Source organism: Neoarius graeffei, chromosome 7 (genome assembly GCF_027579695.1).
Source record: "Neoarius graeffei isolate fNeoGra1 chromosome 7, fNeoGra1.pri, whole genome shotgun sequence".
NCBI lineage: Eukaryota > Metazoa > Chordata > Actinopteri > Siluriformes > Ariidae > Neoarius > Neoarius graeffei.
The window spans coordinates 40,188,462-40,200,655 of record NC_083575.1 but is presented as its reverse complement, the minus strand read 5'-3'; the positions used below and the strand labels follow the sequence as shown (position 1 = coordinate 40,200,655).

The following is a 12,194-nucleotide window of genomic DNA, read 5'->3' as shown; positions in this document are numbered from 1 at the left end:
TAAAATGAACTGTGATGAGGAGCTACAACTGCTACCCAAGCAGTGATATTATAGCTAGTGACAAATCTGCAACGCCTTTGTACAACAAAGAACACTCCAAAAAGGAATAAGATTTAAATTCTTGTTATAAATTACTGGGAAGATTTTCAGTTTAACTTCATAATTTATTAATATTTTCATTTATCCTTGTTTACATAATATACTTGATGTGGTTCAGTCATCGTTAGTTGGCTCTAACACTGCTTGTGGTGTCAAGACTTTTTTTCTCAAATGGAACTTTTACTGACCTTCATTTACTGTTTGACATGATTATATATAATTTATCACATGTAACCTACTATTTTAATTAACATACCTACTTAGTGTACTGCTGTTATATTTCAAGTAATTTTCTTTGGTGGAATGTAATATTGTAGGTGATGTCAACACTTGTCAAATAGAACTTTGTGTAATTTTTATGAACCATTTAATATTAATACATTTTATTTGCAAAATTTACATCAATAATTCTGGTATTACTGATACAATACATATTAAATAACTAAGTTTATAGTTCAGTCATTCTCTTTAGTAGATAATTGTTTACTTGACTGGACATATAGTCCTTTTTAATTCAGTTGTTTTCTCTGGGATCTAAAATTTCTTTTTATTTCACTACATGCTTATTTGATCCCTTTAACTTGATGCAGTGTGATAAATACACCTATTACAATAGGAGTGTATAATGTGGAATAAAACAATCGGTGCTTTGGATTATATATTGGAATTTTTTCTCGTGTATAAGGGCTCGTGGGTGTATATAAGGGAAAAGTACAGATTTTGTAAGGGCATGGGGAACTAAAGGTTGACATGTATGAAATCGTTCGAGTCACTTATTTAAAACTAAACCCTGCTTACACACACTAACCCTCAGTGCGGTGGTGGAAAAGTAGCTTTACATTACTGCAGTGGAGATGACTTAAACTGAGCTGGATCAGGGAAACCTCTTTTACATGAATACATACCTTGGCCATGCTCTCCACATCTTTAGACCTGCAGGGGGCAGCAGGGGATCACTGATGTTAGCAATAACAAATCTCTCTCTCACACACACACACACACACACACACACAAAAGAAAAAATGCGCATGCAGCTGTGTGTGTAACACTCAGACAGGACAAATGCAAGATAACTATTTGTATATATCTAAAACAAAAGTAAAAGAAGGATTAAAAAAAAATGACCAGTGTTAATTTTCTATGAAAAGCATACAAAATGCCAAAATCTACAACTTGAACAAAGACAATAGCAAAAGATATTTTATTCATATTCACGTTTAGGTTCAGTTGAACAAGACTAGACATCTGCCACATACAGAACACAGCAATGCAATGATTACGCAAGAACGGAGTGCATTTGTCTATCCATGTTCTTTATTTTTGTGTATAATAACTGTGTCATGCATAGTTTGTCATGAATTGATGCCACTATTTCATCCTACTTGACTAGGACAAGAGTCAGTCACCACGGAGACAGGGCCCGGACTTCCCATTCTAGTCTCCCGACATGTGTCTCTCCATGTCTTGGTGTGTGTGTGTGTCTTCCTCTCCATATGTATGTCTCTCTAAGTCTCGGTGTGTGTGTGTGTGTGTGTGTGTGTGTGTGTGTCTGTCTCTCTCCCCCTCTGTGTGGGTGTCTTTCTCCCTCTCTGTCTCCATGTCTCTCTGTGTGTGTCTCTCTCTCGCTTGCTCTCCCCCTCTCTGTGTGGGTGTCTCTCTCCCTCTCTAGGTCTGTGTGTGTGTCTCTCTCTCTCCATATGCATGTCTCTCTCTCTGCGTGTGTGTCTCTCTCTCTCCGTGTGCGCGTGTCTTGACATCACAATGTCCACTGCATCAAGAGCCATCTTAGATCGGGGAGGAGAAGATAACGCTGATATTCCTTGAATTTGCTTAAGCACAAATATGGCTGCCTATAATTCCTTAAAGTGCCATTCCACCATTGGATGTATTCTTTGGCATAAAACGCAATATATTTTATGACAACATGACTAGACAGAGAAATCTTTTAGCTTCAAAATGATATATCAAACATAATTTGACAACGACAAGTATATTAATTTTGCGACCAAAGTCACCTACCCTTTTAATTTCCGCGCGGTAGTGAAACGTGAGGTCATCGGCAGGTTCCCCTTCTTGTGTACCACGTCACGTGTGACGTGGCACAGATTATCAGCAATGGCGGATAGAACGCGATTTCCACTTGTCGATTGCTGTGCCGATATTCACCATCGACCGTCTCCTTTGGGCATCACTTGCTATTTTCCTTCGCTTCTTTTCCGAAGCTGACAATCGCGTTCTATCCGCCATTGCTGATAATCTGTGCCACGTCACACGTGACGTGGTACACAAGAAGGGGAACCTGCCGATGACATCACGTTTCACTACCGCGCGGAAATTAAAAGGGTAGGTGACTTTGGTCGCAAAATTAATATACTTGTCGTTGTCAAAAAATTGTTTCCACGCTTATGGGTACTGAAATGGGGACATGACCTTATTCACCTAAAACTATTTCTTTTTTTACCATCAGGTCACAAAACATGTAATCTTTAATGAATGATATGTTAAAAGATAACTTTAATTTTCTGAGATGTAATAAAAACATATTTATATGCCAAAGTCAAGCCTATGAGTTCCAAAATGATGTCTGTTACATTACTTCTGTTACGATTGTCCATCTCGCGTCTGTTACAAATTAATTACAATCTAGCTATATACCATGTTAATCTTATTGAAAGAATGTGTATGTTTATTCTACTACACATGTTTATTAATTATATTTGCTAAAACATCACCTTCCTATGTTTCAAAAAGTAATTCTACATTGTTAAAATTGAGAATATATATGTCCACAACACTTCTGTTACATTCTGACTTTGGCATATAAATATGTTTTTATTACATCTCAGAAAATTAAAGTTATCTTTTAACATATCATTCATTAAAGATTACATGTTTTGTGACCTGATGGTAAAAAAAAAAAAAGAAATGGTTTTAGGTGAATTTTTAAAAATAAGTTCATGTCCCCATTTCAGTACCCATAAGCGTGGAATCACATACATATATATATATATATATATATATATATATATATATATATAGTGGTTCTGAGACGACATTTCTTCGCACACTGCATTCATGCATTTGAGCCATTACAGCATGACTGGAGGCATCATTCATATGCATGAAGTGAAATTGGTATTGGTGGGTGTCTGGCCCTGGGCTGAAACACAAACGCACATGCTCTTGCACTTACCCCCTAAAGCCACTGATCAGGCTTCCTCTGAATGAACTAAGGGAAACGGCTGGAAAGGAGGGTGAAGACACTGCAGAGACAGGAAAGAGAAACCAGTCAAGAAGTGTCCATGAGCTTTTGAGTTTGCTTCTGAACCAGAACATAAGCTGCAGTACATGCTGGTTTAGAATGATGCTATGCAGCACAGTGCTGTCGAAATCTCTGTTCTGACTGGTCAGCATTGATTAAGTAAGGGATACGACCAGCTCGCTGTACATTTACGTTGAAATAAATACTGACGGAGTGATGCAGGTCTATAAAATATCACCCTGAAGGGGTTTATTTTGCAATAACGACCAGTTCGCTGTACATTAGCCCACTTCTTACACGGCTACTTAAAAAAGACAAAATACTGATTTTAAAATAATTTTATTGCTTCCCCTGATGGCGTGGTCAATAGCAACAAACTGTTATACAGAAAACAGACCACAGGATGCCATATTTAACTAATCTGAATCAAGTATTCAACAAAAGCCGTGCAATAATTTAACAGCAGCTCTTAAGGCCTCTGCATGCTCTTGCGACAAGGCTTTCGCAGATAGCTTTTCGCAGACAGTTGTAATTTATTGTTGAGCGGGAGTAATAGGCGTGCGCGATGTTATTCACCGGCACAACGCAAGGGGGCGCGAAGTCGCTAGGAGTAGTTGGTGGGTGTGGTTAGTGGAGTGTTTATCCTCCGGTTACTTATAATGACTAGAACTTTTTTTTTTATAATGACTAGAACTGGAGTCGTATAGATGTCCGTACTTCCTCAATCAACCGCTCTTTGTGCTGCTCCATCTTCGCTCGTGTTTTTAAAAATGGCAGTAGTGAAAACAAACCAAACCGGGAAAATAGGGAAGCGGAAGTGCGTGTACAGCGGATGTAGAGTGGACCAATCAGAGCCCTCTTGTCTGCGACGCTGTCTGCGAGGCTTCTGCGGTGGTCACAATTTTTGGGAGGTGCGCGCAGAGCGTCTGCGAAGGTGGGAGGGCTACACAGACGCTATCTGCGAAGCTATCTGCGAGGACTGGGTTGTCAGTATAAATTGGCCTTTACAGTAGTTCTGGCTGTAAATCAAACCACAGTTTTATATTAACGTGCTTGATCTAATACACTATTATTTCTACAGTCACAGGGACTTGTATGGCAGACGCTCAGCATAAACGGATTAATAATCTGTTCGTTGCTTAAGGGTTCCTGTGTGGTGGTTTTAGCATTTTTGGAAGGACACTAAAAAGGTTTCAAGACAGAAGGCTTCACAGGTTCTCGGGAACATCAAGCTACATTTTTGTCAACTTCAAGAGACTTAAAAAAAAAAAAAAGTAGCTGGTATTTGTAGATGCTATAATTTACATGATAACAGGAACTAACCAGTTTCACAGATGTTTCAGTATGTTAAACGTAACCGTCAATAGATTAAAGGTACGATATCTTTGATGGCAGCATTGCCAAATTGTAGTAAAAAGGGAATAAAACACTTCAGGATGTGCTGTTGAAAAAAATTCATCAACTCCGTGGCCTCACACAAGCATTACACCACCGTCTCATTAATAAACCATTCGGTAAATAAAGTTAATAAGCACAGGATGCGTACTGGGCATGAGGTCACATGATCCTACATCTAAGCTATACATATTTCCCTGTAATCTCGCACACATCTCTGTGCAATAAAGAGGCAAAGAAAAATAAAGAGATGAGGAGAAAGAAAGAGTCCAAAATCCAAATCTGTGATAAAAGAATATAGCTTAAATAATTTAGCAGCATTTGTTCTCCTCCAGATTAAGGTTCATCACTCCCTAGATACTGGCAGTCATTTACAAATCACTTAAAAAGGCCCGATGAGGGTTGGGATAAAGCCGTGTGCGCGCCATATTTACGAGCATAATAAGCCTGCAGGTGAAAGGTCACTTACAACCTGATGTGTGTGTTTTGGACATGCTGTGCTCACACGGTGCAGCAAGTCTGGCATCTCGGTCACGCCAGAGTACTAGAACTGAACTCGGGCGTTAAAAGTATCTATATACAGCAAGTTAGAATGTGAAAGCAAGTCTGTAAGACTTTAATACTCACACAGCGAGTAGAGCTCTGAAAGTCTTCCACTTGCTGCCACTGTTCGCACTTCTGCTGCAATGAATTCATCAGTGTCGAGTGCACAGCCAGCATCCTGCACCAAATACAGCCACATATGGGAATTCATTCTCTCTTATATACAGTCATGAGGGTTGTACAGTCAAATTTTTACTTAAAGTACTGAAGTACTTGCTTTTCAAAATACTTAAAGTGCTGATGACACGTTTTTGACATCTTTGGCGATGTTTTATAACAAAGTAATTCCCGATGATCCATATATTAATTCACGAAGGCGCCTATTTTACAAGTTATGATAAAAAAACGCGGCTATTTGGGCAAATTTGACAGGGCTGCAGCACCCAGGAGACGAAAGAGGAGGAGGAGCTATATGACGTCAGCGAAAGAACCTTCCTCCTAACTTACCAGTTTGTTGTTGATGCGACATTATTTGTTTGTCATTATTAGTATTATTATACATTATTATATATGAGTGATTCCTCGCTTATGGGTACTGAAATGGGGACATGAACTTATTCACCTAAAACCATTTCTTTTTTTACCATCAGGTCACAAAACATGTAATCTTTAATGAATGATATGTTAAAAGATAACTTTAATTTTCTGAGATGTAATAAAAACATATTTATATGCCAAAGTCAAGCCTATGAGTTCCAAAATGATGTCTGTTACATTACTTCTGTTACGATTGTCCATCTCGCGTCTGTTACAAATTAATTACAATCTAGCTATATACCATGTTAATCTTATTGAAAGAATGTGTATGTTTATTCTACTACACATGTTTAGTAATTATATTTGCTAAAACATCACCTTCCTATGTTTCAAAAAGTAATTCTACATTGTTAAAAATGAGAATATATATGTCCACAACACTTCTGTTACGTTCTGACTTTGGCATATAAATATGTTTTTATTACATCTCAGAAAATTAAAGTTATCTTTTAACATATCATTCATTAAAGATTACATGTTTTGTGACCTGATGGTAAAAAAAGAAATGGTTTTAGGTGAATTTTTAAAAATAAGTTCATGTCCCCATTTCAGTACCCATAAGCGTGGAATCACACATATATATATATATATATATATATATAGTTATTATGCCTTCGCGTTGTGTTGCCGGCTTTTGCTCCAAAACCCACAAAGATGGGGTAAGTTTATTCAAGTTTCCCCAGAGATCCCAAGCTGCATGCGAAGTGGGTGAAGCAAGTCAGGCGCACTCGTGACAAGTGGGAGCCCTCACCAACATCCGTCCTGTGCTCTGAACACTTCAATTTGGATTGTTTTGACACCCTTCCCAGCTTAAAGGTACATTTTGTGTCAACGCATTGTTGTATTATTGCCACAACGCTTACAAAACCTAATGCCGTTACCAAAGACAGAAATGTGAATTCACAAAATGAACGCATGCTGTGCCGTCATGGTGGTTTAACGTTAAGCTAGCTAGTCAGTGAAACTCCACCTGACATGCTAACAAACTTTTCAAATTCAAAATCATATTGGGTAGCTAACGCTACTAGAAAAGAAAGATTTCTACATTCTGTTTATTTGGCAAGATTATGCTAAAACATATTTCTGAAAGGACTTCAGATAAGTTAACGTTATTCATGTTAGCATAACTCTGTTTTTACATGCTAACTAACAGTGTCCAAGTTAACTAGCTATGTGTAAACAAGGCTATGGCAACTTGGCAGGCAAATCCATAGAAAGTCACTTGACTAACCAGACTGCATCGCTACTGCAACGTTATCGCTAGCTCTAAAAACACAGACAACTTCATTGCAAGCTTTCTCTTGGAATAAAACATTTATATACCTCAATATGCTTCCGCAGGTCGGATGCAGAGTTTTTGTAGGCCGTGATGTGGTTTGTTTTCGGCAAACAAAAACATTTAAAATGAAACGAATTTTTAATCCTTTCAGAAAACTGAAACATGGGTTCTAGGTATGGCCATGAGTGCGTGCGTTCCCCAGAAGACCCGCCTCCTTCCATTCTGCCATCAACTGATCGTGTTCAAATAACGCTGCTGAGAAATCACTGAACTTGATTTTATACAGTCTACGGACGTGACGTGACCCTAGTGATTACTGACAGGCTGTCTCAGTCTCACCTGCGAAAAAACCAATCACGTTTTAGAAAAGAAAAGAAAAAACATCCACTTTTAAAGCCGCTTCATAGTAACGCGTAACGAGGACCTTGACAAATGTAGTGGAGTAAAAAGTATATTTGCCTTTCAAATGTAGTGAAGTTAAAGTCATAAGTTTCCAAAAAAAACGATACTCAAGTACAGATACTCAAAAAGTGTACTTAAGTACAGTACTCAAATGTACTTCGTTACTGTCCACCTCTGTTTACTACAAAACAAAAAATTGTATTAAATTAACAAGATCGTTTGTCAGAAACATTAGGGGCAAGACTAACTGTCCAAAATGCAGCAAACTGTCATTTGTGAAGTTTATTCTGAATCTCTCCCTCTCTCACACACACACACACTTGCAAAAAATGGCTAAAATTTCCATATCTTCTATATACATACAGTAGACACACACACACACACAGGGTGTGATGCAAATGCCATTATCGGTCAGTTCAGCACTACAAATATCCTGTTTAATTTACACACAAAGTGGGTGTGGCTTAAACTGGAAAGGGTTCGGGGTTTTTTTCTTTAGGGGTGTTCACACGGCACATATTTGCGTCGATGCTGCACCGATGTATTTTGTTGCGATATATCTTACACCGGTGTAAATTTTGTGGAGCGTTCACACGTCACAAACCTGCTTACTAGAGAGAAGCGTGTTAGCACCGGTGCAGCCCCACTTGCGTTCACACGGCAGTTTTTGCGACCGTACTATACGATAGTAATAATGCGGAAATGAAATATGAGCATGCATGAAAATGTACTTCCTTTTCCCGGTTGTCATGGCATCACCAAGCGCCGGGAAAACAACGTGGATGAAGACACGCAGTTCTGTTGTTGATATTCGCCATTTTGGAAGCGCAAAATACCAGGATGCACATTATGCAATGCCCGTATGTAATCAACTCTCCTCACGCGTAGCGAGTCTACCCCTGTAGCGTTCAGACGTCCCATTTTATATCGGTGCTGCCCCGCAAACTAGCATTTACTCCGGAGTAAATTTCTTAAACCACCTCCCGAGCAGGGTTAGATTTGCACTGGTTTAAGCAGCTTTCGGGGCTACACCGCTATAACTTTGTACCGTGTGAACGCTCTACCGGGGCAGCCCCGGTGCTACACCAGAGTAAAAGTTGCCGTGTGAACACCCCTTTTGTTGAATTAAATATAAACCCAACCACTATGCCCCTAGATAAATGGCAGCAACGTCTGTGAATTGTGACTGACAGTTCCTCAACCTCAGCTATGTCACTCAAGTATAACTAGAGATGTGCATGCAGAATTATGTTTTTTTGTTTTTAATCCATTGAACATGAATTTTTTTTTTTTTGGTACAGGTCCATGATATTTTCAAACATTTAGTTCATTCAATTTCCCAAAATATAAAAATTAGTAGCCTAATTTAAACTACCTCACACATGACCGGGCAGTTACTAAAGATGCTGTATATGCATTGCACACATTCGAGTTAACAAACATGGTCTTTTTTAGTCCTGGAAGCTTCATATCTGACAGGTTACTCGTTCGTGCCAACATAAAATAAATAAAGACTCCTGTGACGTTTTTTGTTGTGTCCCATGGGATACTAGTCCCAGCGCACACCTCTAGTCTTCACCAGGTACAAAATAAGTGACTTTTTCATTCCAGTTAACATTCATATTCAGTTAGATGCCAAACACAGGCGTGTACACACAAGCTGTTACCTTCAGAGCAACACGGGCGCTGTCTATGGAGGAGAAAGTAGGCAGTACATAGGTGGAGTAAGTGTCAACATCAAGATGAACATCCAAGTCTTGCATGGCCTTCAGCACCTCCAGAGTACCTGAGCAAAATCAGAGCAACATCACAAGAGTCAGTCAGTGCAGATCTGCAAGAACATCATTTACGCCATGAAATATCTTCCTATAAGGTCAAGTTCTCACTAAGGAGCACTGCTCAGAGTGTTCCGTGTGCTTCAAACATGGAGGGACCATGCACAGTCCACGATGCTATACTATAGACACGGATTGCTGCCACGTACGCTGGCCTAAAAGCGGACACGCAGTCTAAAAACACGTTAATCTGAATATTAATCAGGCCGCATTCTGCATTCAACAGTCCTTTACCAAGACCTCCAGCAGTGTCTTGTGCTCCAGGCTCAAAAAGGGCCTCATACATATGGAAGAGTGTGAACCATGCACGAGTGTGTGATAAGTGAGTGCGCAGATATGACCATGAGAAGGGTTGTAAGTGCATGAAGCATATGAAATAGCAATTCCTGCTGTTTACATTCTCCAACCTGGACTTTGGTGCTCCGTATCCTACCACTCTTGGGAAATAGATTCACCTGGCTGGGCCTCGTACTCACACACTCACTCTCGCTCACTCCACAGCTGAATAAAATATAAGAGATGCTTTTATCTGCCATTAAACCCAACATCTGGTAAGCATAAATGAACTGGGATATCCATCCCTCCATTCATGCTTCTTCACAGCACGATGCTTCTCCGCTTTCAAGAAAACGCCAAGAGTCAATCAGACGCTTCTTACTCAATGGAACCGGAGAGACTGCCATCAATTCATCCCTGGTTTATGAAAGGAGCATACCTGCTTTCCTTATTAATAATCCATAAGCCCATTTCTCATCCAGAGATGTGGCTCGAAGACCAACAAGCGAACAGGAACATGTGAATGGGGCTGGAAAAGGGGAAAAGTAGTCAAGGTATAGTTAAGCTGCCCGAATCAGCGGATTTTCTTTTTTCTTTGGATCTCAGGAGAGCATGCACATGGGCTTTTTACAGCATTAGGAGTTCAGCAAATTCTCAGATGGCTCTCAGGTTTCTGTTTACCAGGTTTCATGACCAAACTGCAAATGGAGGATGTGACCAAGATAGTAAAGAGGCTTCTCCACTGGAGAATACAGAAAGAGCAGAGTTCAGCCTGCATATAGAAAATGTAGCCGTTCAACACATTGGTCTGACTCAAAAGCAGAGCAAGGAAGCAAAATATCCCCATCAAGAGAGTCCCAGAAAATGCACTGAGCAACACAACAAGAGAAGGAATGTTAAACATCATCCTCAGATTATATAAAAATAGGCTAAACATGGAGGGGAAAAACAAAACCCCTCAAAACATAGATTCCACCGTGCGAAAGGCCAGAACCAGAAAAAAAATCGCGATGCCCGTCACCTGCCTGCTGACAATGATGACAGAAGTATTTGCCCTTGCTTTATTTACAGTATACCTAAAGCAACTGGTGCAAGCCTGTGTAGACGAAGCGCTCCCATTTCTCTCTCATTGTCCGGTCTTTTGGGAAACGATGAGTACTAATCCCGTCATGATTGGTGTTGCTACACCCTCCTACGATACATCTGTTAACCATTTTAATAATTACGCGATAACGTTGAAGAAATTTGCAGAAAACCACCAGGTCGTTTTCTCATAAACAAACCAGCGCTGACGTAGGATTCAGAGGGAGGCGTCCCGCACGCGACGTCATGAAAATCGACGTTTGCCGGGAAATCCAAATGCCAAGGTTTTTTTTCAGAGGCGGACCAATTCGCCTCAAATGGCTTGATTTCAACTGAATTTTTCTGGTATTGCGCAACGTAAAAAATAGCAGAGAATGCAGAATGTTACAGATATTTGACCAAAGTTTAATATAAAATAGGAGAATTACATTGATCTTGCTCCTGAATTTACCCGTGATATGCACTTTAAGGCTAGACGGCCTTCCGATTTCATAAAAACGGTGAAATTTAGTTCCCTCTGAAATTTGTTAATTGTGAAACATGCTTATTTCTGTAACATCTCATCTCATTATCTCTAGCCGCTTTATCCTTCTACAGGGTCGCAGGCAAGCTGGAGCCTATCCCAGCTGACTACGGGCGAAAGGCGGGGTACACCCTGGACAAGTCGCCAGGTCATCACAGGGCTGACACATAGACACAGACAACCATTCACACTCACATTCACACCTACGGTCAATTTAGAGTCACCAGTTAACCTAACCTGCATGTCTTTGGACTGTGGGGGAAACCGGAGCACCCGGAGGAAACCCACGCGGACACGGGGAGAACATGCAAACTCCACACAGAAAGGCCCTCGCCGGCCCCGGGGCTCGAACCCAGGACCTTCTTGCTGTGAGGCGACAGTGCTAACCACTACACCACCGTGCCGCCCTATTTCTGTAACATCTCCAAAAAAATTAATAAAAATAAAAAACCTACACCCCAGGCCATTCTGTGGCTGGGAAGTTATTTAATTTGAGGGGATTCCCGAGCAAATAACGCGCATAAAATTACTCGCAGGCGGCACAGTGGTGTAGTGGTTAGCGCTGTCGCCTCACAGCAAGAAGGTCCGGGTTCGAGCCCTGTGGCCGGCGAGGGCCTTTCTGTGTGGAGTTTGCATGTTCTCCCCGTGTCCGCGTGGGTTTCCTCCGGGTGCTCCGGTTTCCCCCACAGTCCAAAGACATGCAGGTTAGGTTAACTGGTGACTCTAAATTGACCGTAGGTGTGAATGCGAGTGTGAATGGTTGTCTGTGTCTATGTGTCAGCCCTGTGATGACCTGGCGACTTGTCCAGGGTGTACCCCGCCTTTCGCCCGTAGTCAGCTGGGATAGGCTCCAGCTTGCCTGTGACCCTGTAGAAGGATAAAGCGGCTAGAGATGAGATG

The 12,194-nt window shown here is 40.7% G+C and overlaps 1 protein-coding gene across 1 annotated transcript in view; it reads right to left on the bottom strand.

Moving 5' to 3' along the window:
- The window catches only part of lrpprc (leucine-rich pentatricopeptide repeat containing), a 112,216-nt gene that overhangs the window by 75,128 nt on the left and 24,894 nt on the right, over nt 1-12,194 (bottom strand). The window contains exons 12-15 of the mRNA XM_060925619.1: nt 9,245-9,363; nt 5,384-5,477; nt 3,293-3,362; nt 1,005-1,032 (exon numbers count right to left, since the gene is read on the bottom strand). Coding sequence (XP_060781602.1) covers nt 1,005-1,032; nt 3,293-3,362; nt 5,384-5,477; nt 9,245-9,363 — 311 coding nt within the window. The remainder of the gene's footprint in view (nt 1-1,004; nt 1,033-3,292; nt 3,363-5,383; nt 5,478-9,244; nt 9,364-12,194) is intronic.